Source organism: Hemitrygon akajei, chromosome 5 (genome assembly GCF_048418815.1).
Source record: "Hemitrygon akajei chromosome 5, sHemAka1.3, whole genome shotgun sequence".
Lineage (NCBI taxonomy): Eukaryota > Metazoa > Chordata > Chondrichthyes > Myliobatiformes > Dasyatidae > Hemitrygon > Hemitrygon akajei.
The window spans coordinates 147,449,153-147,471,173 of NC_133128.1; the positions used below are offsets into that span (position 1 = coordinate 147,449,153).

The 22,021-nt window shown below is 40.5% G+C and overlaps 1 protein-coding gene across 2 annotated transcripts in view; it reads right to left on the bottom strand.

Moving 5' to 3' along the window:
* LOC140728285 (uncharacterized) overlaps window positions 1-22,021 on the bottom strand; it is a 142,331-nt gene that overhangs the window by 68,216 nt on the left and 52,094 nt on the right. For both annotated transcript variants that reach the window (XM_073046786.1, XM_073046785.1), the window contains exons 9-13: window positions 19,959-20,543; window positions 17,756-18,376; window positions 15,078-15,695; window positions 9,643-10,260; window positions 2,227-2,838 (exon numbers count right to left, since the gene is read on the bottom strand). In XM_073046786.1, coding sequence (XP_072902887.1) covers window positions 2,227-2,838; window positions 9,643-10,260; window positions 15,078-15,695; window positions 17,756-18,376; window positions 19,959-20,543 — 3,054 coding nt within the window. The remainder of the gene's footprint in view (window positions 1-2,226; window positions 2,839-9,642; window positions 10,261-15,077; window positions 15,696-17,755; window positions 18,377-19,958; window positions 20,544-22,021) is intronic.

Consider the following 22,021-nt stretch of genomic DNA (forward strand, 5'->3'; position numbering starts at 1 on the left):
GTTTGCTGCAGTCCCTACACTGGATTTTATCAACTGGCTGTTAATTAGCATGACCTAGAAGCGTAGCTTTCCTCAAACATTTCTATAAATTGAATTGAATTGACTTTATATCTTACATCCTTCAAATACATGAGGAGTAAAAATCTTTATGTTACGTCTCCATCTAAATGTGCCATGTGCTGTCATAGTAATTTATAATAATTTATAATAAATAGAACAATCAATGTAATATAGAGTACACTCAAATCAGCAGGAGTTCATCAGTCTGATGGCCTGATGGAAGAAGCTGTCCCAGAGCCTGTTGATCCTGGCTTTTATGCTCCTATACCATTTCCTGGCTGGTAGCAGCTGGAGTAGATTGTGGTTGGGATGACTTGGGTCCCCACTGATCCTACGGGCCCTTTTTACACACCTGTCCTTGTAAATGTCCTGATTCATGGGAAGTTCACAACTACAAATGTGCTGGGCCGTCCGCACCACTCTTTGTAGAGTTTTGTGATTAAGGGAAGTACAGTTCCCATACCAGGCAGTGATACAGCCAGTCAAGGTGCTCTCAATTGTGCCCCTGTAGAAAGTTTTTAGGATTTTGGAGCCCATATCAAACTTCCTCAACTGTCTGAGGTGAAAGAGGCACTATTGTGCCTTTTTCACCACACAGCTGGTGTGAACAGATCACGTGAGGTCCTCAGTGATGTGGATGCCAAGGAACTTGAAGCTGTTCACCCTCTCAACCCCAGATCCATTGATGTCAATAGGGGCTAGCCTGTCTCCATTCCTCCTGTAATCCACAACCAGCTCCTTTGTTTTTGCCACTTGGAGGAAGAGGTTGGTTTCTTGACACCACTGTGTCAGAGAGATGACTTCTTCCCTGTAGGTCACCTCATTATTGTTTAAGATAAGTAGACAAGTAGAGCTCAATCACATTTATAAGCTAATGTGGGCAAAACAACGCACAGAGTTCGCCATGTGACCAACCACTCCCTCTATCAAAATTGAGTTTCTGTAATGATGACCAGTCAACTGATTGATAAGTATATAAAGGCCGAGCATTCAGAGGACAGCCAGCGCACTGATGATGTCTCCTCGTATGGTGGCAAAACATTTGCAAATGGATTGCCAAGATCAGGGAACAACTCAGCCCAATTGATGCCATACAAAGAAGCCGTGACTCTGAATGTTTCATTAGGAGACTTGGCACGTTACCAAAGAATCTCAGAGGTACTGCACAGACAACATTCTAACAGGTTGCGTCACCATCTGGTATGAAGGGATCACTGCACAGGATTGGAAAAAGCTGTAGAAAGTTGTAAACTTAGCAACCCCATCAAAGGCACCAGCCTCTGCAGCATTAAGGACACCTTCAGAAGGTGATACCTGAAAAAGGTACCATCCATAATAATGAAGACCCATCACCAAAGACTTGCACTCTTCTCATTACTATCATAAAGGAAGACGTACAAGAGCCTGAAGCACAGAGTCAGTGTTTCAGGAACAGCACCTTCTTCTCCACTATCAGATTTCTGAATGGACAACGAGCCCATGAATACTATCTCACTATTTTGATTTTTTTTTCTATTTTCACTACTTACTTAATTTAATTGTGTGTGTGTATATATATATATATAGTACTGTTGCTGCAAAATAACAAATTTTACAACAAATGCCAGTGATATTAAACCTGATTCTGAACACAAATGGGACAAGATGCGTGGATTAGTTGGGTTTAGAGTCTGTATCAGTGCTGCAATGCTTCAATTCTATAAAAGAGGAAGATGATGACAATGTAAAGGTAGAGACAGAACTAAGAAGAGCACTGAAAAATTTCCAGCTGGGGAGGTGGGATGTAATACCAGCCAGTTTAGAACTACAGATTGATTATAATATAATAATATTAGGAATATAGCAGCCGGGATTCAGTTCTTGCTGATCTAAAAACAGCAACTGGAACATATCTTTGCAATTTATAATAATAATGCAAAGGAATAATTCTGCACTGAGACCATTAATGGCCATATGTTGCTGATTAGCTCATGAAAATCAAACAAAAAATTGTAGATACTGGATAGTTAAAACAGAAATGGAAAATTCTGGAAATGCTCCAAAGAAAAATTCTCTTTTCCACACTAGAAATCCTAGAACTTTTGATCTCTTGTGTAAACACTCATATAAAGTTTCATTACTTCAGCATTAAGTCAGCAGCTAAACACAGCAAATAAGCTGAGGTACCTGGTTTGACAGGAACGGTTGGCAGGTGAGTGGGTCCTCGTGTAGCAGGCAGTGTTGACAATGATATCATCACCTGCTCCTGTAAGTTGGGCAGAGACCGGAAATCCTCTATACTGAAGCCCAATCCGGCCTCACTTGCGATTTCTTTCACTTGTGCTGGGTCGACGTCCCTGGTTCCCACAGCAAATACCGTAACAGCTGCTCGCTTCAGTGCATCTGCAGATTGTGTAACATAATCTCTGGATCTTCCAGCCATGATAAGCACCAGTATCTGAGGAACTCCCTTGTCTTTCCTGCTTCCTGAGGATCTGGTGAAGTGATTTCTAAGCACATAGTCCAGAGCTGCCCCGGTATTAAGTGGCATCCCACCTCTCTGTCTGAGTCCTTCCATGTGAGACATAATTTCATCTTCTAACGAGTAGGTGTTCAGATAGAACTCAGTCTCTGCATAATTGCTGTATTGCACCAGACCAATCTGAACATCACCATTTCCAATATCAACGTTCTCTATTATCTGTCGAAGGAATTCATGGACAAAACCAAAATCTGTGCCCCTGACATTATCTGATGCATCAATAAGAAATACAATGTCCTTCTTGATTATTCTTTCTCCTGGAAGTGAAAATATATACAGTATTATAATTATTTAACTGGTTACAATAATTAATCTTCACAGTGTAGAAAATAGTTAATAGTTAGTTTCATGTATTCTTAAAATATATAGCACAATATCAGGCTATTCTGATCAATTGAAAACTGTATTTCAAAGTCAAAAGACAAAATAGAAATTGAAGTAAATCTATTATCATACTACATACATGTCACCACATAAAATCTTGAGATTTGTTTCTGTGGGCATGCCTAGCAAATCTGTACAACAGTAGATGTAAACAGGATCAATGGACAACAAACTGTGCAAATGCAGGTATAAATAATTAGCATAAATAACGAGCATGAAATAACAAGATAAAAGAATCCTTAAATGAATGTAGTTATCTCAATTTGTTCAAGCTTCTGATGGTTGAGGGGTAGTAAATGTTCTTGAACCTGATGGTGCGAGTCCTGATGCTCTTGTACCTTCTACCTGATGGCGGCTGGGAGAAAAGAGCATGATCTAGGTGGAGAGGTTAAGTTGCTAATGGATGCTCATTTCCTACACCAATGCTTCATGTCGATGTACTCAATGGTTGGGACGGTTTTACCCATGATGTACTGGGCCAAATCCATTACCTTTTGTAGGATTTTCCACTCAACGTCATCTAACTCTATGACCTAAGCCTTCAATAATTCCCAGCCATAGCAATGAATTTACATCTTTCCTTTGTCATTTCTCAAACTCTCCTAATGTGTCGGCATCCTGACACACTAAATGTTTCATTTACCTAATTCCCATTGAACGCCTGATTCCTTGCCAGTTTCTGAATTCCACCTGGCCTGATGAGAATGGTTTGCTAGCGTGCGGTTAGCTTGTATAGTGATTTCTTGCCACAGGCATTCCAGGCACCTCCTCCGGCCCCATTTTTTCCTGTTCAGTCACAGCCAGGGATCAGTCATAATGGATTCCCTTTGCCCTAAAGGTCATTACATTTGTGTTGTTACATTTGGGTGCTCTAAAGGTGCATTTTCTGCCCTCTCCTGTTAATGATCTAATTGTTAACCCTCAGCGCTATCAACCAAATTCATAGTGTTCTCAAGGAGCAAACCACAATTCCCATGTTGGAAGACCACCTGAAAAATTGTGCAGAAAGTTCTGCATTTTAACCCTCCGACTCCTTGACAATGAATTCAGGTTTCCTGACAACCCTCCTTCAGTTTGTGTCACAACCACGGATTCGGCAGTGAAGCAGATACAGCAATTGTGCTTGTGAGTATGCATATGTCAGCTAATTGTTATTTCATTGTGATAGTATTTAACTCCATTCATTCTGTCACGTGTTTTTCAAGATTTGAAGACAGCACAGCAATGCTTCGCTGCCCGTTTACATTTGGCCTTGCCTGAGAAACTGGACTGCCGAGTTAACTGACTTTGAAGACTAGCGGTATTAGTTTTATATTTATTTGTTCCTTTCAGCCACAGTATTCACTTCTTTTTTACTTTGAGAGTTTTAGTTAATGGCCCTGTTTGGCCTAGCATTTATGGTTTTCTTTTCCCTTTAACACTGTTCGCATTAAAGTCTGTGAACTATCAACCTGCTTCAGTGTCTCTCACTCGGTACTTGGGCCATATCCGAACCGAGTAACTGCAAGTCTCGACCACACAAAGATGGACCCAGCAGAGAGCGAGTAGCTGACCTTGGACATGAGATTCATTGGTCAGAGTGATTTGTTGAGCCAACAATGTTCCATTGGTATTCCTATGTATAAACTCTTGTTTCTGTCTCCAGTGTGACAAAAGGTTCTTGCCAAGTAATGGACCCAGCGAAGTTTGAACAGTGACGTTTTGACATTGGTGGCTTGACGAGAGGGTGCCTTCTATTCTCAGTGCATGTCCTGGCTCTACATTCCAGGATTCCCGAGTCTGTATACCGAGCTTCCCTAGTCTAAGTTGAGTTTCTCCGGTATCCATTCCAAGCTTTACAAGTCACAGGTACCCAGGTTCCCAGCTTTGCCGTGCCATGACTCAGGTCTGCATAACAAATGAACGCTTCAAGCATGATTGTATTTAATGTATTTAAACTACTTAAGAACTTTTTTAAAAGCTATTATTAATGCTTTTTGAGAGAGTGATTTAGATGCATATCATATTTTTACTGAGTTAAGTATTGTATGTAATTAGTTTTGCTACAACAAGTGTATGGGACATTGGAAAAAATGTTGAATTTCCCCATGGGGATGAATAAAGTATCTATCTATCTATCTATCTATCTATCTATCTATCTATCTATCTATCTATCTATCTATCTATCTATCTAAGCTTATCAATTGATCCAATAAATCATCATTCAAGTCATCAGTGAAAATTCTGGAAGAGCGCTACTACAAAAGCTGATCCTTGGCTGGAGTGTGCAAATAGACAAGTAAAGTAACCTTATCAAGAGTATTTTTAACCTTTTGATGAAAGTCATGGTACAGACTGGAAAAATTGAACTTCCATATAGCAAATTAAACATATCTACAGAGAACCAGCTTTCTTAGCGATGAAAGAAACCTGTCTATGCTGTCTTGATTGGTAAAATTGAGAGTATATCCTAATTGCATCTGGAAAAATTGTGGAAGATATAACACTGAGCAAGATTTGAAAAGGTTCTTTTTCTAGGTTTCAAGTTTCATGCTTTCAAGGTTTCCCAAGGACTTTTCTCTATATTCCCAAGGTTTTTACTTTTCTGATTGTTTCCAAGGCTTACTCAATGTGTTTAGGGTTTATCAATGTTGTCCCCATTGCGAACACTCCCAAGCCTCCTTCTCAGCCTCGCCCGAGGTTTCTTGATCTCAGTCTGTTGGAGTACCCAGGTCTTTCAGGATGCCCCGGTCTCTGAGTCAGTTGGAATTCCCAGGACTCTCAGTCTCTCTGGATCCCCAAGTCCCCCTGCCTCTTGAGTTCTCCATGCCTCCCTCTCAAGCTCCCTAGGTCTCTCGAGTCATCCCTGGATCTCACGTTTTCGGGGCTTCCTGGGCCATCAAGTTCCAGCTATAGGGAGGGGTGTCCTGTAGTGATTTCTTCAGGCCTGTGCAGGGCATCAGAGAGCATTGGGCTTTAAGGTTTTTAAGAGCACCTGAATTGGTTAAATTTACTTGACAACAGTTATTAATGGTTTAAGAGTTCCTTCTGTTTTTCTCGAGTGACTCGCTCTTGTAATGCATTTTCCTGGAACTTTCTGTTTAAGTTTATTTTGATGGGCTCAGGGATTCTGTGTTAGTTTTATTGTTGAAGCAGATGCCCGATTAGCTCCAATCAGAGGGTCCTCATTTTGAGAGTGATTCATCTCACAGTGTCACTTGATCGAGCTACCTCTGTAAAAGCTCTTGATTCTGTCTCTGCATCGAAGTCTTTGGCTCCGATATTGGCAGTGCACACAATGGTATTTACCTACCAGCATTATTGAAGGATATTGTGGACCAGTCGCTCATCCGGGACTTCCTGCGGACACAGGTCTGTGGCGCCTCAGGGGCTACGCCTAGAAAGAGGGGGCCCTGTCACAACCACGGTTTCTGCAGCGCAGCAGATACAGCAATTGTGCTTGTGAATGTGCACGTGTCAGCTAATTATTTCCTAGTGGTAGTATTTAACTCCATTCATTCCATCGTAATGTTTGTCAAGAGCTGGACACAGCAACACTTTGCTGCCTGCTTGCATTCTGCCTTGCCTGAGAAATTGGACTGTCGAGTCAACTGACTCTGAACACTAGCGGCATTCGTTTTATTCTTAGCTGTTCTTTTCAGTCGCAGTGTAGGCTTCATTTTCAATTTGAAAGTTTTAGTTAATGGCACTGTTTATTGTTTTCTTTTCCCTTTAACACCGTTCGCATTAAAGTCTGGACTATCGACCTGCTTCGGTGTCTCTCACTCCGCACTTGGGCCATATTCTGATCGGGGTCAGTTTGCTTAACTGACAGTTAAAGCAAATTATCACACATATTGGGATTAGGGTTTGATGCATGGATTGCAAGGGACCAAAACTGGAGGTTTAAAAGAAAAGGTGCTGTGAAATAAAGATAATGGATACAGAGCTCCTCCAGGGAATCGGCTGTGAATTCTGCTCTCTGAGAAGTGGGATCTGCTCAGGCACATCTACTTTAAGCATCACCAGAACAAGCCTCCTGTTCCTAGCAAAGGGTTGCCTTTCCACAAATGACCCATGACATCTACAGCCAGAGAAATTGAAGCACACATGCCAGCTTGACCATGGGCAAAATCAAAAATCTGTTAGTCTCCACCTGATTCAGCTGATACAGTAGCCTAAGGTAGAAGACTGATAGGAAATGCCTAATGTATTAGGAGAGCTGTCAGCCAATTGTCAACAAATTCATTGTTGAGGAGTCTGAGGCCTATGGCACAGGCCTTTGAGGCACTCCTTTCCAGCATGGGAATGGTGGCCCACTCCACGGGCACACTGTGAATTTGGTTTAATGTTGCAGTCTTTTTCAGAATGGGGAATGAGCACAGTTACGGAGCCAATCATGAGGCTGTGTCAGATGGCTGCTGTTGCAACTTCTTTTGAAGACTGTGACTGCCTGGGTACTGTAGTGAAGGATCAGACTGCTGTAATGCAAGCCCAGAAATTAGCAAACAGATTTCAGAGTGGATAAACACTGTCGTCCACATATCTGGCCTCCAAGAGATGATTACAATTGCTGATGTGTCACCCCTATGAGGTAGCAATGGCAACATGGAGCATAAATCTGCCATCATCTCTCAAGAAGTTAATATTTTTCCACCCACGCTTCGTCACCTTCATCCAGCCAGCCTAGATAAGTGGCTGCACATGCCTAGATGGTGCAACCTTTCAAAGTCCAGGGTCGATCCAGGTCATCTTCACGCTCCTCATTGAAAGCCAACACTTCTGTATCAGATGTGCTGTGACCGCAAGGCATCATGGGACAGGAGGGGTGAAGGTACAGGGCAGACTGGCACTGAGGGAATGTGTAAAGTTATTAATTTGCTTCTGTGTGCAAATTGGCATGATTTAATTTATAAAATTAGTTGGTACATTTACTTTGATTTCACTCTTGCACAGTAGCCATGCAGATATTTCATCAATGAAAAGGTAAGGAACTTCTGGTGAATGGGGAATTGGATTTCTCTATCCAATTATATGAATTCTTAAGTGGTTTAGCCAGAAGAGAACAGAGCTGGTTACCTCTTTCTTACATTTTCTCTTCAGTCTTTGCTTCTGCGTCTTGCCTGCACATTGCACACGTTGGTAATGTCTGTCCTCTCAGATTTTGCATTGGGCAGCAGACTACAACAGTCTTGAAATCTTACCAGCATAGTAGTCGAGGAGCATTCTAGTAAAGTTTAGATAATAGAAGTGCTATTCTAACACACTGCACTACATTTCATACAACCTCATGACCTTCACTGTAACATGCAGTTCGTGGTTCCCTTGCGACAGGGAAAATTATCAATGGTAAAGAGTATTACAAACTGTGTTAGACAGTAATTACTTAAATAACAGTAGTGGCATCCCTTATGTGCCATCAGGCAGTAATAACAAGGACACCTTGACATGCTTCAAGCATCCACATTGGGAGAGCCAAACGTGTAAAGGTTAATCACTTTATTCAGCTTAACAGCCACTGACAGTGTGGGTTTGCGTTTCCTTGTTGATTTCAGTGGAGATATCATTATTGAAATATACATGTTCCATGGGCTGCTCTTCACTGAGTTTTAAGAAGCAGAATTACTCCCTATACCCCTGGGTGAATGTGAATTCCTTCTCCACATCATTACTTTCCCTCACAGATTCTCTTGTCCTGCTTATCCTCCACTTATTTTTCCAGTCGTCTGATATGCTAAGGAGAATTGAGGCCAAAACCATCCCATGTTTAGGAGCAATTAATCCATCCTTGGAGTCAGGGTTAAAAAAGCAATTGTTGTACCATACCCTGGGATTAGAGCCACTTGTACTTGTAAAAATGAAGCCCAAAGTAGTAGAATCAAACAGGAATTAACCTGTGAGTGGCTGATGATCCTGTTAAATCTATATGGTTGTTGATCGACTGGGTGTATGCTTGTGGTGGGGGAAGGGGCTCACCCAGAGTGGGTATAACAGTAGTGTTGGGTGTTAAAATAGCAGCATGAGCAGCAACTAGAATTGATGTGCGCTGAGTGGTGTAATGAACTACAGACTATTCAATTTCAGATTTTGCATTTACTTTGAGGTGATGAAGAATTATATGTTTTCTTCTTAAGTCCCAATTTTGAGGATGATTTGCATCCAGTAAGTCCTACAAGGAACTTACTTGAATTGGTATTGTAGACTTTGTTCTGAGCCTCCAACACCAAGTAAACTGGGAGGTGGTTCATTGCTCATAAAGGTCACATGATTGTAATAGGTTGTTATTTTCTCTAGATAAGTAATCTAAGAAGAGGAAGGGGACAACATGGAGACATAGAGATAACCAGGAAGAGGAGGAGGTGGGTGCAATACCAGCCAGTCTAGGACTAATGGATTGACTGTGACTACAGCAGTAAGGGTTCAGTTCAGATCTAAGAACAGTAACTGAAACATATCTTTGGAATTTATAATAATAATGCGAGGAATCATTGGCCACATGTTGCTGATTAGCTTGCGAAAAAACGCAGATACTGGAAAGCTTAAAACAAGAACAGAAAAATCTGGAAATACTCTAAAGAAAAATTCTCTTTTCATGATAGAAACCATAGAACTTTTGATCTCTTGTGTAAACACTCTTATAAAGTTTCATTACTTCAGCATTAAGTCAGCAGCTAAACACAGCAAATGAGCTGAGGTACCTGGTTTGACAGGAACGGTTGGCTGGTGAGTGGGTTCTCGTGTAGCAGGCAGTGTTGACAATGATATCATCACCTGCTCCTGTAAGTTGGGCAGAGACCGGAAATCCTCTATACTGAAGCCCAATCCGGCCTCACTTGCGATTTCTTTCACTTGTGCTGGGTCGACGTCCCTGGTTCCCACAGCAAATACCGCAACAGCTGCTCGCTTCAGTGCATCTGCAGATTGTGTAACATAATCTCTGGATCTTCCAGCCATGAGGAGCACCAGTATCTGAGGAACTCCCTTGTCTTTCCTGCTTCCTGAGGATCTGGTGAAGTGATTTCTAAGCACGTAGTCCAGAGCTGCCCCGGTATTAAGTGGCATCCCACCTCTCTGTCTGAGTCCTTCCACGTGAGACATAATTTCATCTTCTGATGAGTAGGTGTTCAGATAGAACTCAGTCTCTGCATAATTGCTGTATTGTACCAGGCCTATTTGAACTCCATCACTCCCAATGTCAAGGTGCTCTATCATCCATGTGAGAAAATCACGCAGGTGAAGAAAATCTGTGTTCCTGACATTATCTGAAGCATCCATAAGGAACACAATGTCTTTCTTGCCCACCACATTTGGCAGAACTGGAAAGTAAAACACATTGTTATTCACAGTAGATACAATAGCTATAAAAATAACACAAGGACATCTCTACCAGCGAAGAGAAGCATACCTGTAATTTGTTGTATCATTTATAGGTATACCTAAACTTTAAACTACCTTCTTAATCATGAACCAATTCAAATACTATCTCACTGTTAAATTATTTTTTCCATTTTTACCACTCTGGATTTAACTTATTTGTTCCCAAAATGACTTGGTTCAGATGAGAGGAGTTTCATTTTCAAAATAGTACAGGGGAGATTCACAGAAATATTACCAGTAAACAAAAATTTTTCTTCCAAGGAGAGATTAGTTGGGTTCATGCTTTCTTCTTTGTAAGAGAGGAGAATAAAGACAGATATAATGTTGATATTTTTATAATATAAAAGTCATATACAGAGTGAAAGGAAAATGCTGATGAAAATGAGTATTTATACATGTAAAGCAACACACACAAAATGTTGGAGGAACTTAGCGAGTCAAGCAACATCTCTGGAGAGAAATAAACAATCAACATTTTAGGCTGAGCCTCTTCATCAGGACCCTTGATAGATTTGAAGTATTTAAATATAAGGATGAGAAGGAATTAATTAAACTATTTTTGCCCACATGATTGTGAGAATCTAGAGCTCATAAGGACTCTGGAGCCAGAAACCATCAATAGACTTAAATGAAACTCAAAGAACACTTCACATGCCATGGCCTACAAACTGCAGATCAAGGGCTAAAACATCAGATTATACTAAACAGATCTTTTTGGATGTGGCCTGGACCTGATGGACTGGTGTCCTCCTTCAATACCGTGAACCTCTTTGAGTCAATGATGAGATGAGTCATCAATTCATTGTTGCCATTTCACGGTCATAGATCCCAGAGATTAGTCAGCTCAGAATTTGTTGATTCAGAACCCCCACACAGTTGGGCTGTATTGATCCCTCCATACGGCAATGAGGATTTACAAGTTCAAAACCAAGTATTCAGTTACTGTTACCCTATCAGCAGTTGGAAATAGAAACAGGAAATAGAAAGTAAACTTAGAGGTACAGTCTAAATAAAATGGTAAACAGCCCATGCAAGTATGTTCTGGTTATCTGGTTAAGTGATGTTCTGTCTCTATCCTGTTTCTCATATCCAATGAGATTATTTCTAAAACTTAAATATTGATATAGGACTTCTGTTGTTACAAATTATTAGGCTTCCCACCCCAGATCATGCTCTTGACTCCAGCCACCATCTTCTGGTATGAAGCTGGCATTGGCCAGAATAGCATGAGGGCTGTCTTATAGAAAGGCTCTGACAGCCAGTGAGGCCCAGCACCCAGACTCATGGGCTGTCAAATCTATCAAGGTCAATTTGACATTCACCAACATCCAGTGATATTTGGGACAACGTTAACAAAAAAAATCATTCAAGAAAATTAAAATGAAAAATTGCACATAGAGACCAAAAGTTCAATTAAAAAAGAAAGAAAGAAAATGAGCAGAACCAATTACCTTTCTTCCAGAATGGATGTATCCTATTCATTTTACTGGGGCGGCCTAAGACCTCAAAAGCTCATGCTGTTCTATAGGACTACCAATTACATAACCAGAATTTTTCTGCTCTAAATCTGTTGGATTCAATTATCCAAGATTTTTAGTTATTTTTAATCCTTTCATTTTACATCATTATCATATTAAAAGGACATTCAGCTTTTGGCACCCAGTTAAAAAAAGCTAAACTGTAAATGATATTGCTTTGCTAACCATTTCACGTGGTACACACGATGCACAAAAAATTTAAGAGAGAAGGCATTTTAGAAAGACAAATGGGAAATAAACTACTGTCTGATGAAAATTGCCAGCGGCAATGGTGGAGGCGAAAACAATAGGGTCTTTTAAGAAACTCCTAGATGGATACATGGAGCTTAGAAAAATAGAGGGCTATGGGTAAGCCTAGGTAGTTCTAAGATAAGGACATATTTGGTATAGCTTTGTGTGCCAAAAGGCCTATATTGTGCTGTAGGTTTTCTATGTTTCTATGTTTCTAAATTAACCCGCACATCTTTGGATGTGGGAGAAAATCGAATACTGTAACCCAAAGCAAACACTAATAGCCACTGGAAGAACATGCAAGTTCCACGCAGACACCAGAGGTCAGGATCGAACCTGGATCACCGGAGCTGAGAGGCAGCACCTCTACCTCCTGTACCACTGTGCAAACCACTTGACTGCTTTGTTGTTGTTGTTCCTTTCCACACCTTGTGGTGCAGCAGGCAGCAACCTTGCGGGTTCTTTAGCATTTTTGTCTGTTTTTTACGAGGCCAAGTTGCTAGCTTGATGTTCAGCCCAGCACAGATGGAAAGCATGAAAGGAGCCAGTCGGATTCGAACCCCGGATTACTAGCCTCAAAGTCCGGTGCAGATGCCACTATACTACCAGTGGGCACTTGGCTCCATGTTTCTTCACAATCTTAAACCAAACATGGACAATGGAACTGAATTCCAGATCAAGTGGGTACTCAACAGTTTCAGTTAATTTGAAGTCCTTAAGCATCACAGGGAAAATGGTCCAATGGTCCAATAATCATGACCAACACAAAGGAAGATGGTTGTGATTGCTGGAGGTCAATATTCCCAATATGTCACAGCAGGAGCTCCTCGGGGGTATTAAATCACCAACTATCTTCAATGCCTTCATTAATGATTTTCATCCCATCGTAGGTTGCTGATTATTGCACAATTTAAATCGTAACTACACAGCCAAGGAAGCAACGCCAAAACAACATTTAGGGATGAGGTGATAATTGATAAGGAACCGTCATGCCACAAAAGTAGAAGGAAATCACATCTGTAACTACTTATCAATATTCGGCAGCAACAATATTGTGAATCTTGCACCATCAACATCCACAGGATCAATTAACAAGAAACTCAACTGAACCAAGAACTTACCATGCCTACAAAAGCAGGTCAGAGTCCAGGTATCCTGAGGGATATCACTCACCTTTTGACACCTGGTATCTTTTCCATCTTCTGCAAGCCACAGGTTGGAAGCATGATGGAATAGCCTCTATTTTTCTTGGATAACTGCGGCGTATATTTAGCATGTCACCATAAACTTTGACCAACTTCTATAGATGCATGGTAGATGGCATCCTAATGGTTGCATCACAGCCTGATTTGGAAATGCCAATGCCCAGGAATGGAAAAGTCTACAGAAAGTGCTGGATACAGCCCAGTCCATCACAGGGAAAACCCTCCCCACCACTGAATGCAGCGTCCATCATCAAATACTCCCGCCATCCATTTCATGCCCTCTTCTCACTACTACCATCAGGTCCCACACCACCGTTATTACCTTACAGCCATTAGGCTCCTGAATTGGCGTGGATACTTCACTCATCAGACCTCTGAACTGATTCTACAACCAACAGGCTCACCTTCACGGATTCTTTACAGCTCATATTCTCAGTATTATTTTGTATTTGCACAATTTGTCATCTTTTGCAGTCTTTGTATGTGTATGCTTTTTTTGTAAATTCTATTGTATTTCTTTATTTTCCTATAAATGCCTGCAAGAAAATGAATTTCAAAGTAGTATATAGTGACCTATAGACACTCTGATAACAAATTTTACTTTGACTTTGAAAAGATGTTTGGCATCCAAAGTTGATTGTTTCATTGGAGCTTTGTCAGAGATGTACCATAGCTACAGTATGTACTACAAATAAAATTCATGGCCTGGGTTGTCACCCAGGCCACTCCATCAATACCTAAACTGATAACTCCAACACCCGGAAGATTAAAGCCAGCTGAAGCTGCTGCAATGCTCTTCAATGTCAATCTCAACTGGTTTCAGAATATTTTGCCAGTATTTCTCTGTTGCTGGTTTCAATTCCTGGACCCGCACCTCTACCCCCAATAGTATCATGGATGGGCCTTCACCGAAACACTGCAGTTTAAGAGGATGACTCACCACCGCCTTTTCAGGATATTAGAAATAGGTAATTAATGCTGGCCCATCTAACAACATCCGCACGTGAAAATGTGAGCAAAATTAATGAAGAGTTACAATTCTGCTGCAACATCATCAATGTGAAACATTAACTCTCTATCTCTCTGCTTAACTGATGACTGATTGACTGGGGTGTTACACCATTTCATGTTTGTATATCTTATTGTCCCTGTATGCAAGTAGTTGTGAACTTTTCACAACTCTCCACATCTTTCAAAATTTAAACTGCTGAGGATAGTCCCTTTCAGGCAATTACAGCTCTTTCAGTATACTTTAGCATGGTCATAACTGCTCTGATACAATAATGTGGAACATTAAGTTGTTTACATGACAGTGAATTGCTCAATTATGATTATATAAATCAACTCCTTAGGATAACAAAGGCTTAATGCCTCATAACTGTTCATAAGCTGAGTGGCTCCTTATGGTCTGGAGCTCCTCTCATGCATGCCCATCCATTTAAATGGCAATCTGCATACCAGCTGATGTAGAGGCAGTCATAAATAGTCATAGAGAAGTCATAAATAGTAGAAGTGCTAAGCTGTTAATTTAAATCAAGCCCAGAAACAATAGAAGGAGCAACAAAATCAGTGGATGAAAATGGCACTGCAGAAGATCCATACAAATGGCGGGGAATCCAATTAGGTTATGCAAACTAGTTCTACAAGTCTGTCATGCACATTTTTCTGCATGTGGCCAATCTATAATGTTATTATCCATAGTTTCATGTGAATAAACTTTATATGTGTTAATAATTACAGCCAATGCAATTAAAAGCTAAAATATAAAACTTTGATAAATACCTTGCTTAATGGTAGTAATTGGCTTCTCGGTAGCTGGTTGTGAAGTAGGCAATGTTGACAACAGTTTCAACACCTTCATCTGTATATCTGGCAAGGAGCGAAGTTCTTTTACCTCGAGTACCATACTGGGGTCATTTGCAATCTCCTTTAGCTGAAGTGCATCTGCTTTCCTGATCCCAACTCCAAAGGTAATTATGGCAGCATTCCTCAGGGCATCTGCTGCTGATTTGACATCATCCATCGACCTTACACCAGTGAATAGCACCAATATTTGAGGAACACCTTCTTCTTTCCTACTTCCTGCAGATTTGGTAAAATGATTTACGCGGGCATGGTCCAGCGCTGCCCCAGTGTTGACCATCCTGCCACCTTTTAACTTGAGTCCTTTCACGTGATTCATAAGTTCAGTTTTTGTTGAGAAACTGTTCAGGTAGCATTCTGTTTTTACACCATCGCTGTACTGTGCCACACCTACTTGCACTCTGTCTCTTCCAATGTCCAATTGATCAATTAATTTTCTGATTAACTCACGGATATAAAAAAAGTTAACATTCCCATTTTTGGCAGAGCCATCAATAAGGAACATGATGTCTCGCCTGTCCACGTCCTGCGGTGCAACTGGAAAAAATGCAAATATTGTCATTCACGCAAGATTATGTTATATTGATAGATATTTTACAGAGGAGGTAATATATCTCATTGCTAGATAGCACCACGAGAACGGTAACATGCTATTCATTCTCCTCTTCTTGCCTGTTTCCTTTATAAAATATGAAGACATAGAAAGCTTCCTTGTGTGGTTTTACCTCCATTACATTCCTCCACTCCATTCCCTCCCACCTAAATGGTGCTTTTGAATTGTTCATGCTAATACCTCCTTGATTCTGTTACTGAATGTTACTCCTCGAAGACTTTGTTGCAACAGCCAAAAGTATGTTTTTGGCTCCTTTAACATACCTGAGGAAAATTAACCAACAAAGTTTGACACATGGAACATTGGTGACACAGGATACATAATAAAAATAACAACAGCTACTCAAGGAGGTTAGTTTTAAGGATACAGTAAATTTGAATGAAATGAATAGAAAAGTCTATAAACAGAACCACAGAGTTTATGGACAAATGAAGACACAGATGCCAATGGGGTGTAATGAGAAGAATGAGAGGAGATCTTACAGAAACACATAAAATTATGAAAGGGATAGATAAGATAGAGGCAGGAAAGTTGTCTCCACTGGTCGCTGAGCCTAGAACTAGGGAACATAGCCTCAAGATTCAGCAGAGTAGATTTAGGACGGAGATGAGGAGGAACTGCTTTTCCCAGACAGTGGTGAAGCTGTGGAATTCTATGTTCAACGAAGCAGTGGAGAAAACCTCAGTAAATATATAAAAGACAAAGTTGGATGTATTTTTTGCATAGTAGAGGAATTAAAGGTTATGGGAAAAAGGCAGATAGATGAAGATGAGTCCATGGCCAGATCAGCCATGATCTTATTGAATGGCAGAGCAGGCTTGACAGGCCAGATGGCCTACTCCTGCTCCTATTTCTTATGTATGTTCTTATGTAAGGAAAACAGGGCTGTGTGAGAGGTCTGAACTGGACCTGGTGCATAGTAGGATGGTTACAGTGATAGAGAAAGCCAAGGTCATGAAGGCACAAGCATCAGGAATGAGAATTTTAAATTAGACCAATGTTGAATTAGATGCCAAAGTGATCAGGGCACACAAAATGTGATATATGAAAGATGTTAATGTGGGTCATATTTCAGAAAATTAAGTCTTGAATGATCAGAAATTTCTTGGAGTTGGAGGGTGAAAACCTGGCCAAGGGAATGTTGGAAAGATTATGCTCTGCGATAATAAAATGTCGTGAATATCTAGTATTAAACCCCACTCTCTACTCTTGCCCCCAACCATATCAAGTAATATCCAAATTTACAAAAGGTTTATTTTTAAAAGGTGTCTGATTCACCAATATTTTATGGATTGGAAAATGATAGGTTACCTTGATTTAGGCATTACTTTTTCTAATGAGCAGGGATTTGATAAGGAGGAAAATTTAGATTATTGATTATGTCATCAGATTGTTATGCCCTGGCCAGCAGTGTCTTCCTAAAATCTGCCTGCAGACTTTACTTTGCACCCTACCTATTAAATAATAGGTAAACACCGAGAGTGCTTTTAACCCAAGTTGGCAAATGAATACAAATTGGATCGCACAGCAAAGTGTGAGGATTGGAGCTGAAAATTGAGAAATAATTCTGATGGACTGAATGCACCCACAAAAGGGTTGAAATTGTGAAGCTGATTCCTCCCTGACATGATACCTATTTGTTCCTAGGTAATACATATTGTTAAATTGAGCTTCTGTTTACAATGATTCTTTAGCACAAAAGAAGGCCGGTCAGTGTAACTGGAGCCTTTTGTGGCTAAGCTTCTTCTTGGCACTGTTCATCTAATCCTGCCAGCATTGTTTATCATTTCACTCATTTTTGGTCTGGTTATCAGCTCACCTTAAGTTCATGCGGACAGCTTATTTGAGGTAGCATGTTCTCCCAAATTCTTATCAAGCCTTGGGTAAATGCATCTCCAATGGCATTTTCTCATGACTCTGATACCTCTATTGCAAAACAATGCATATGATAATGATTATGTAAGACCAGAAACAATTCAAATACCTTCAGTACTTGCAACCGTTGGAGTAATCGTCATTGTCAAAGGCACCATCAGTGTTGCTGTTAATTGAGTCAATACTTTATTCTGTATAGTTGTCAGAGAATAGAATTCATTTGCTCTGAAAACCCAACTTGGATCACTTGCAATCTCTGTCAGTTGTGCTATATCAGCATTCTTGTTTCCTACACCAAGGATCTTTACAGCAGCTTGCTTCAAGTCATCTGCTGGTGATTTGATATCATCCATAGACCTTGCACCAGTAATTAGCAACAATACTTGAGGAACACCTTCTTCTTTTCTACTTCCTGCAGATTTGGTAAAGTGATTTGCAAGGACGTAGTCCAGTGCTGCCCCAGTGTTGACCGTCTTGCCACCTTTTACCTTGAGTCCTTTCAAGTGATTCACAAGTTCAGTTTTTGTTGAGTAACTGTTCAGGTAGCATTCTGTTTTTACACCATCGCTGTACTGTGCCACACCTACTTGCACTCTGTCTCTTCCAATATCCAATTGATCAATTAACCGAGTGATGAATTTACGGATGTAAGTGAACCTGACATTTCCGGTGGTAGCAGAGCCATCAATAAGGAACACAATGTCTCCCCTGTCCACATCCTGTCGTACAACTGGAAAATTGAAAGGAATGTAATTCACAACAGATCATACTGTATGCTGTAGGATGTGAAGCTCAAAAATAGGAACCCTTTACCCAAACTCCCAAGCAGCTTGCAGCATCAAACTCAGTTAATGGAAGTCACATTCCACTCTACTACAAATGGATCTGGATCATTTAAATAATTGATATTATTTAATAAGTTAAACTGAGTAAGAAATTATTGTATAAATGTGCATGCATTTGATCATGGATGGGGCCTGACCATGTGTATCCTAAGATCTTTTGGGAAATAAGCAGATAAATTATTGGGGTTTGGCAGAGATTGGTGTATCTTTGTAAGAACAGGTGAGGTACTGGAAGACTGGTGAGTGGCTGGATTTTGACAAGGTCTCACCATCTAGGCTGGTTGGTAAGGTTCAATCACATGAGATCTAGGATGTACTAGCTAAGTGGATACCAAATTGACTTGTTTACAAGACTTAGATGAAAAGTAGAATAAAGCTGTTTTTCATATTGGCGTTCAGTGGCTAATGTCTTCTGCAATGCCCTCTTCAACCATCTTAATCATCTCCTTAAGAAACTCTAAATTTGTGAGACACTACTTACGAAGACAAACAGAGGAACAGGCGGGGAATAGACACTCAAGACTGTGTTTAGGTAGATGGGATTAATTTGGATTGGCATCATCATCAGCATTGACAGCATTGGCCGGAAAACCTGTCTTTGTTGGGTTGTACTGTTCTATGTTCTATATGGCATGTTTCTCTTCATCAGTCAGGGCACTGAACACAAGAGTTTGAATGTTATGTTACAGCTGTACAAGATATTGCTGAGACTCCACTTGAAGTATTGTATGCAGTTCTGGTCACCAGCTATAGGAGCAAACTAATTAAGTTATAGAGGGTACAGGGGAAAAAAATCAAAGCCATGTTGTTAGGGCTTGAAGGCCTAAGTTATAAAGACAAACTGGTTTCTGCTTTCCCTGGAGTGAAGGGGGCTGAGGGGAAAATTTATCAATACTTATAAACCATGGGGGACATAGATAAGGTGGATGGCTTTTTTTCCCAGTACAGAAGTCCAAAACAAGAGGCAAAGGTTTAAGTGAAGGGAAAAATATAAAAAGAACCTGAGAGGCAGGTTTTTGACACAGCGGGCACTTGCACAGGTTAATGAATAGGAAAGGTATAGAGGTCTATGAGCCAAATACAGGCAAATGGGGCTATCTCAGCTCAGTACCTTAGTAGGCATGGACAAGTTGACCCAAGTATCAATTCCATGCTGTGTAACTCTACAAGTCTATGATTTTAGTTACTAAAATTGAAAGTTGGAAATTTCTATGAATCACAAAACTATGTTCCATTCTAACTCTCGTGCAAGATTCTCTAACAGGAGTGTAGGAAATTATCTCACATATCTACACCAGAATCCTGTTTTTTACATGGACCAAAATTTATCTTTTGATTTACTAAAATGATCAAAACTCAATATTATGATGGTGATGCTGATGGGAATGTATTAATTCAAAACTTACTTTAGACTATGGCTCTAGGCCTTGCGCTCAGACTAAAAGTAAATCTGTCAAAGAGTGTTACCTTCAGTGGGAGGAATTGATTCTTCAATCACAAACACTGCTCCAACTTTAGACAAAAGCTGCTCTTGAACAGATGGCAACTCCTTAAAATCGTGCAGGATCAAAACAGAGTCTGGGTCGGAAGTGACCTGTTGCAGTTCCAATGCGTTTGCGTAGTTGGCTCCAATAGCAATGGGTACAATTCCAGCCTGTCTCACTGCCTCCGCTGCCGGCCCGACGTTGTCACTGGATTTCCCAGCAGTGATGAGCACCAGGACCTGTGCAGCTCCGACGTCTCTTCTGCTGCCCGCAGCCGGGATGACGACGTCATTAATGATGAAGTCCAGTGCTGCACCTGTATTGAGGGGTCTTCCTGTTTTCAGTTTTAATTTCCGTACAGCATTCAAAGCTTCTTGATTTGTTGAATGAACATTGAGGGCAAATTCTAGTCTTGGAGTAGAGCTATATTGTACCACAGCAACTTGATCTTTGTCAGGTCCAACATCAAGCTCCTGTATTAGCTTCAACAGAAATTCACGGACTTGTGGAAATGACCTTCCCATTCCACGAGAGCCATCGATTAGGAACACAATATCCCTTTTCGTGGCTGAAGAAATTCAGAATAAAATTAATAGAGTTAAATATAATATAAATATTTGGATAAAAATGTAAACCAACAAGAATGAAGCTTCCACATTTGCTATAATTTCAATTTTGGTGCCTTTGCCAAGTATCCAATGTTCAAAGTTCCACAGTTTATCAGTGTCCACAAAGTGTAAATACTTCAGGAAAAATACAAAATTGGAAGTCTGGAATATGAAATGCTCATCCATGCAAGTGGTATCCATCGAGGAGCAGAAGTAGTGTTTCAAGCCAATGACTTAAAACATTAATTCTGCTTGTCCCTCCATTGATAGTCCATTGACAAATGATAGGCTGATATAGTCATGGTCACAGATTCATGACTGTCAGTGAGTCACAATGAGTCTCACCAGACACAGTGGCACAGGACATGTATACAGTAGGAAGTGGCACTGGTAATGAAGAATAAGCCTTCTAAACCCCAGGAAATCTCACAGAAATGAAGCTTCCTATCACACTTCATGTAGAACATCAGCTAGGGGATGTGCTGGATGTAGGAAGTGCACGGGGTATAGTTGCTGTACTGCTCTGCATTCACAGTGCTATTGTGCCAAAAGACAACCTTGGTCTCTAAAGCCAGCAGTAGCCCAGTGTCTTCAATATCCAGTCATATTGCATCATGGCACATCACACATCCTAAATATAGGAAGCAAAATGTTTTAGATCAAGCTGCTCAATCCAGCATCAATGGATCAGATCAGTTTGCAATTCTGCTGCATGTGTTGTTGAATGGTGGCAAACAATTAAGATGTTAAAAGAAAGAGAAAATTCCAAGAACATCTCCATCCTTAATACACAGTAAGCAAGTGCAGAGGGTTCCATAAAGAGTGGCGGAGCCTGGAACATACTGCCAGGGTTGTTAGTGGAAACAGACATTATACAATATTGTTTAAGAATCATTTATACAGACATGTGCATATGGAGGGAATGGAGAGACATGAATCATCTGCAGGAAGATGGGTTTAATTTCTTTTGGCATCATAGCACAGACATCATGGGATGAAGGGCCTGTTCCTGTGCTGTACTGTTCTATGTTCTATGTTATATACAAGGCTGTAGCATATCTCACCAGGAGTGCCAAGCTGAATATTCAGTTCTGTCAGCCCCACTGAAGCTAGTCTTCAGCCAATTTTATTCACTCTCTAAACAAAAAAAAAGTATCGGCAAATATCTGAGAGCACTGGACATAAGAATGCTATGAATTGAGACAGCATTGCAATTGTGAAGCTGAATACTTTACTCCACAACCAGCTTCACATCTTGCTATGATGTCCAGCACAGTAACAAAACTGACTAAATATTAAAGTCAATAGGAATCAAAGGAATGACCTCTCCACTAGCTGTGAGTTTAGTCAGAGTGAATGTAAAGAAACACGTGGAGAAAATGCAATGGATACTGTCCACTCCCTCACAGGAAAGCCCTCCCAGCCACTGAGCACATTT